The following is a 6,304-nucleotide window of genomic DNA, read 5'->3' as shown; positions in this document are numbered from 1 at the left end:
CCGGGGGCAGGCGCCGCCTCTGCGCCGCCCGGGGGCTGCTGCCCGCGCCGCCAAGTGTCCCCCTCGGCACGCGGAGGGGCGGGGCCCAGGGAACCCGCGGTGACCAATAGGGAGGGGGCAGGACACGAGACGGGCGGCTCGGGACCAATAGGCGCCGCTGGGAGGCGGGGCTGAGGAAGAGGATGAGCGCCCGGCAGTGCGGTCAGTGACCCCCCCCGCCCATCCCCCTGGACCGGGTCCTCACCGTTCCCCGCAGGCGACTCCAGCCCCGCGGCCAGCAACTGCCTCAGGAGCAGCGCGAGAAGCGGCCACATGCCGCCCGCACAGGGTCAGAAAGAGGACGTCCCCGCGGAGCTGCTGCGCATGCGCGACAGAAGACGGCGGGGCAGTCCAGGGGAGACGCATGCGCGAGGCAGGAGCCAAGGATCCCCCACCCCCACCTCCAAATAGAACGCATGCGCAGGAGGCGAGCCAACGAGGCGCGCGGAATTCAGTGCCCTGCGGGAGCTGTGCGGTGTGGCTCGTGCCTGCCCCACCCTTTGCCCGGCTTTCAGCCTGCAGCCATGGAGGCTCTGGCTCAGTTGCAGCCTGCGAGTCACGCTGCACGAGAGAAGGAAGCAGCGGGTCTGGTTGCTGCAGGACAAGCTCGTGCAGGGCAGCAACAATCTGCTTAGTTTCTGTGGCTGCATGTGACGTGGGCTTTCTGCCAGGGACAGGACAAGGCAAAACGAAACGGGACTGATTTCTGTGCGGCTGCATTGCAGTCAGATGGTAGTGTGGGGGCAGGCCTTTGGGCTCTCACTCACTTTCTTACATTTCCCAACACAAACCCAAGGTGTGTTCAAGCATTAAACGTGCAATCTCAACCCACTTCCCTCTGTCTGTAGTCATTTAAGGCACCATGGCTCTTTTCCCAGAACACTTTTTGCATTTGGGAGGGAAGCTAAAGGAAAATAGAAATGCCTAATATTCCAGGGGAAAAGCTTTGCCGAGAGCTAGGGGAATGTGGGGAAAACAAGGCAAAAGGGCATTTAAACAGTTTCCCTTTCAGCAGCTAGCTCTGCCATGTTCGCTTAAAAGTATTCCTTCTTTAAAACTTTTTTTGGTTGCCTATATTAGTAAAACTTGGTGGTTTTTGTTAACTCTAATACTATATTTGGGCAAAACATCTCCCTACTGCTTTTGAGTTTATTCAGCCCAGGATCCACTTATTACCTCAAACAGTAATGACCCTCATGCTATCTATATAATGGGATAAAGCTAAAGGGCAAGTTAGATATAAATATCAGGAAAAACGTCTTCCTGACAGTGTGAAGGGTGCATTAAGGTGCAGAATAACATTCCAAAAACAATAGAAGCCAAATGCATTAGATGAGCTGAAATCTGTTTTGAGCTCTACTTTCCAGGATTTTATGAGTAAGAATCCCATCTCCAGTTGAAAACCTCAAAGGATTCAGAGACAGCAAAGGGATTTGGGGAAGATTTCTTTCAGGATGTGATCCTCATTGAGTATGGGTTGTAATTGTTTAATTATATCCCATCTGGGTCCAGTGTGGGATGGTATGTGACAACCAGGGGTGTATGGGTTGGTGGGTCTCCCACCCATCAGGTTCTCTACAGCTATTTAGGTGGCCTGTTCCTGATATTTGAGTACTTTCCTGTAGATAAGAGATGCCTTGGTGTGTTTGAGATTGTTACTGGATATATGACGGTAGGTGTGGTGATTGTGGGTTTCTTGTATATAGTTTTCTGTAGGGTTCCTTTGTTGAAGCTGATCTTGGTGTTCAGGAAGTTGATATTGGCATAGGAGAGTTCTATAAAGAGTGTAATAGATGGGTTCTGGTTGTTGAAGATATAGTGGAAATCTGAGAGAATTTAGGTCATCGCTGCAGAGGATGAAAATATCAATTTATCTCAATCATCATTGGTTCTGGGGTGCATTTGTCCAGAAATTGAGCTCTTACTTGGGTGCTGCCATTAACATTCCCTCTTTTCCACACAGAATACCCTCTCACTTGAGTTTGGTTCTGCTTTCAACCCAAGCTAGTCTGCCCAGCTGGGGGTGTGGGTGTTTTGCCTAGGTTTCGCTTTCACTCAGGCTGCAAACCCACCCACTTTAAAGGGAAGATGTAGGCTAAGCCACTCAAGGGCTGACAGTTCTCCAATACATTCCTACAGTGCCTCCCCACCTCTGCCCAAAAGGGCAGACATTCTCCCATAATTCACTGGTAAAGAATCTGAGCAACTTGGCTTACTGCAGTACAAAGAATCATGGGATGTGTCTTCCAGAGGTCTTACCAAGACACAGGTGAGTGCAACACCACTGTGGACCCAGCGTCTTGATTATGTCTTTGCAGTGTGGCTAGGCTAAGCCAAGTGCCATCACCCAAGTTAAGTGTAATGAAGACTTATCCTTAGCTTTGCTCATGTCCTTGAGATGCAATCAGCACTGGTGAGTGAAACAACCACTTTTCACAGCCCTGGGGAAAGTGAAAAAAATGATGGAATTGCTTGGAGAATGCATGGTAGTCAAGTATGGTCATTTATGTACATTAATATCCTTCAGCCTTTAGGATACCATAGTGCAGTACAGTGTCTATAGGAAACAGCCTGACTAAAAATGCAAGTATTTCTGGGATAGAATGAACAGACTGTACACTAGCACCACTACATGACAATTCTTCAAAGGAGAAGTGAGTAACAAATTAAAACTGGTGAAGTTTGACCAATCAGGTCACTGGACACAAACATTTCTAGTCAACCTCCACACCCCATTCCTTTCCTCCCTATGACTGGAGTTGTTTTTACTGGCTATTTCACCTTGAATGGTCCACTGAAATGTGTTAAGTACTTATATTTAACAATCTGTTCCACCCTGTATTTAGCTATGACACTTTGAACCCTAGTTTTTCACTACAAAATTGTTAGTATAACTATGTTGCTCGGGGTGATGATTTTCCATTCCCCTAAGCAATGTACTTATACCGACCTAACTCCTGGTTTAGACAGGTGTATGTCAACAGTCAGGCTTCTCCTGTTGACACAGCTACTACCTCTTGGGGAGATGGCATACCTGCGTCAACACGAGATGCTTTCCTGTCAGCATAGGTGACTTCACTAAGCACTACAGTGGCACATGGCAGCTGCACCGCTGTAACTGCAGCCAAGCCCTGAGTAAGTTTCCCAGACATAAAGAAGAGCTCTGTGTAAGCTCAAAAGCTTTTCTCTCTCACCCACCTGATCTCTCTAATATCCTGGGACCAACATGGCTATAACACTGCATATAGCTCCGAGTTGTAAATCTCATTCTGACTAGGGCACCTTTTGCAGAACTGCACCCTCTAGCACCATACAGAGCCACTGTTTTAATAATGATTCAAATGGAAGTATCACCAGCTCTATTTTGTACACGACCTGTGTTTTGAAGATTCATCCCAGGAGTGACCAGACTTGTATTTTTTTATCTTGTGAGAGCTGATGAGTTCACACCTCAAGATTATCTATCCCTCATTTCCATAAAACACAAGTTTACTCCAAACCATCATTTGAATAAAGAAAGTTCTGAAAAGAACATTAGCTATACATGAGATAAATATGTTTAATCAATCATGCCCCAGCAAAATGGTCTCTTTTCCAGAATAAATTCTACACAGTGTTATTGAAGTTAACCCCATCACTGTATCACCAGCCAGGCTGCTGCTTTTCAGTTAATCCTATCAAGTCCATTCTCATTCAGCCTTCTCTTCATACTTGGCCAGCTCACAGGTAAGGTTGATCTTTTGATAGTTCCCACTTCTCAAGTGGAACACCTGGTGTCACTGGCTTTTTCTCAGTTGTTGCTACTGCAGATTGTGAGCTAGGGGAGAGACAGAGACTGGCCTTCAGAAACTTTTAGTTTATATAATCAATTCATATTTAACAGGAATACAGGTTTATTAGTAACACAGAACATTTTAGAGAAACCATTCCCAACCCTAACATCCCCTCTTACTCGAAAGAAGGTACATAGAGACTGCACACTAATTCAGCATTCACTCACTAGCAGCAAAACCTACTGAACAGTCATCATCATTTATTGCAGCAGCAATGTGTTATATGGTGGTGTACCGGCCAAATACTGACCAGACTTGACCCTGCTTAGTTTGCAAGATCACAATGTCACAGCCAGAAGTTGTGTGGCTGCAGATCATAGGATAAATAGGACCTACCTGGCTCCTTGAGCGCATGATGCAAGGGATTTCTGCGGAGACATAACAATAATTGGAGGATAGGACTCCCTACGTCCATCACGAGTACAGTAGTAGTTATTTGCAAACTTGTGACTGGGACCCAGTGGAAGTTTAGGAGGTGGTTGAGTTCTAAACAGCAAACAATCCAAAGAAAGCATCAGCACACACACCATGCTAAGTGAGAACTATATTTTCAGTCTTACTCTTGAGTGGAGTATTATGAGAAATAGGCTCTGTAATATTATGCATAAGACACACTAGCATTATATCTTGAGCCACCTTCCAAGATTTCAGAAAGCCTTAGACAGAAAGCACAGAAAGCCTTAGACACAGTCATGGCTACGAATACAGAACTGGGGCCATGAATTCAGAGCATCTGTTCATGTAAACAAAGGCTCACAGGGCAAAGAATAACAGCCCAATCTCTCTCATGTACAGAAACAGAAAACAGGGAAGAGTTCCAAACATGTATGTTCTAATTCCACAGCAATATTAATTCAGCTATGTGAAACAGGATTTTGAGTTCTTTGCAAGGCTAAAAAGTAACTATCATGCAATTATATGCAACAGAGAAAGTTAATGTTGCTATTGAAATCTTAAGTGTGACTGACAAACGAGAAAAAGTAGGTATTGCTTCTTTAGGAAGGGTAAAGAGGTCTGAAAACCTTGTGGGTTTTTTCCCCAGCTTTATTATTTACCTTAGAAATACCAGGACTGTCCAGTCTGGGTTTGCACTCCAGAGGTCTCAAACATAGTTCTGAACACTTTCAGTCCCTCAATGAAAAATGATTGGTTGGAGCACAGTATTAAAAATTCAATACGTTTCTCCAGCATTTTAATTAACTATAATAATTTATTTAAAAAGCCCCCACAGGTGTAAAGTGTTTGAATAAAAGTCACTTCCCTTCATCATCAAGCTTTGCTTACGTTGCATTGGATATGATTACCCTATTAGACCCTCAGAGTTCCCCCCCGACCCCCACCCCCAAAAGAGAGACAAGACTTGCATTTCTAATATAAAATAAGCAGAAAGAAACAGAGGGCACAGAGAAACTTTCAGGTCTTTATGTACTGAACTCAGAAAATAGCACTAACCCACTTTTCTACCTTTGAAGGTCTCCTTTAACTTTTACAGTTCCTGAGATTTGTATTTAAATGGGCAGCAACAAGTTACTAATAAATATTATAATTTTGTCTAAAGTTGATTTTATCATCTGCTGTTACATTTAAGGTTCCTATACGTCAAAGATGAGCGAAAACAGTTGTTTTCTCTCTTTTTACGTCAAGTTGCACGTCTGTATTCAACAGCAGTTTGGGCCCGGTTAGGCTTCACTCTTTCCCCTTTGCGGTTGGAGAGTTTCAGCTGCAGCTGGTGCGGAGTTTCGCACCTACCAACAGAAGAAGGGCTTGCCTAGAAGCAGTCCAGTTCTGTGCCCATCTCCCCGGATTTACCTCTCGGAGAGCTCCGTGTACCGAAGCTGTAGCTTGGCTTGAAGGTCCCGCTGTAAAGAAGAGGAAAGGGTCTCAGGGAAGTGCCAGCCCGGGGGCAGGGGAGAAGGGGTTACAAGCGCCCGGGCCCAGCGCGGGCACGAAGCAGAGGCTAGTAGGCAGACCCGGGGGCGGGGGCCGCGCAACGCTGACCCCGCACGAGGGCGTTGCTAGGCCGCGGGGACCGGGCGTCAGGAATTCGGACAGGCCCGCGCGAGCCCCCCCCCCTTACCCCCGCCGCCCAGTTGCGGAGCCGCTGGATGAAGCGGGTGGCGGACGCCATCTTCGCGGCTGTGAAGGGCGCTGCCGCGGTGCTACCTGGGAAACGGCGCGGCGCTTGTCGGGAAACGAGAAAACGGAAGCGGTGCGCGGCGCACGCCGGGAAGGGGACAGAGCGCGGTGCACGCTGGGTCTCGCGATAGCTGGGGCTATATAAATGCACGAGGGGGTTAGCCCCGCCCCTTTCCTATCCGCGCCCGCAGCAGCCGCCATGGATACGAGCCGCGTGCAGCCCATCAAACTGGCCCGGGTGCGAGCGAGCGAGCGAGCGAGCGGGGCGGGGCTGGGGCCGAGCAGGGACCGCGGGC

At 47.6% G+C, this 6,304-nt stretch overlaps 2 protein-coding genes across 2 annotated transcripts in view; one reads left to right on the top strand and one right to left on the bottom strand.

The window, feature by feature from the left end:
* Nucleotides 1-3,578: 3,578 nt before the first annotated feature.
* NDUFA7 (NADH:ubiquinone oxidoreductase subunit A7) lies at nucleotides 3,579-6,027 on the bottom strand. The gene is made up of 4 exons (XM_032782177.2): nucleotides 5,950-6,027; nucleotides 5,682-5,731; nucleotides 4,209-4,358; nucleotides 3,579-3,856 (listed from the first exon to the last, which is right to left on the bottom strand). Exons 1-4 carry the CDS (start codon nucleotides 5,998-6,000, stop codon nucleotides 3,760-3,762), a joined length of 348 nt encoding a protein of 115 aa, XP_032638068.1. The 5' UTR covers nucleotides 6,001-6,027; the 3' UTR covers nucleotides 3,579-3,759.
* Nucleotides 6,028-6,151: 124 nt separating this feature from the next.
* Nucleotides 6,152-6,304, top strand: part of RPS28 (ribosomal protein S28) — a 2,201-nt gene continuing 2,048 nt past the window's right edge. Inside the window, exon 1 of the mRNA XM_032782178.2 lies at nucleotides 6,152-6,246. Coding sequence (XP_032638069.1) covers nucleotides 6,154-6,246 — 93 coding nt within the window. The 5' untranslated portion in view covers nucleotides 6,152-6,153. The remainder of the gene's footprint in view (nucleotides 6,247-6,304) is intronic.

Source organism: Chelonoidis abingdonii, chromosome 11 (assembly GCF_003597395.2).
Source record: "Chelonoidis abingdonii isolate Lonesome George chromosome 11, CheloAbing_2.0, whole genome shotgun sequence".
NCBI classification, from domain to species: domain Eukaryota; kingdom Metazoa; phylum Chordata; order Testudines; family Testudinidae; genus Chelonoidis; species Chelonoidis abingdonii.
This window is presented reverse-complemented; position numbering and strand designations above follow the sequence as displayed.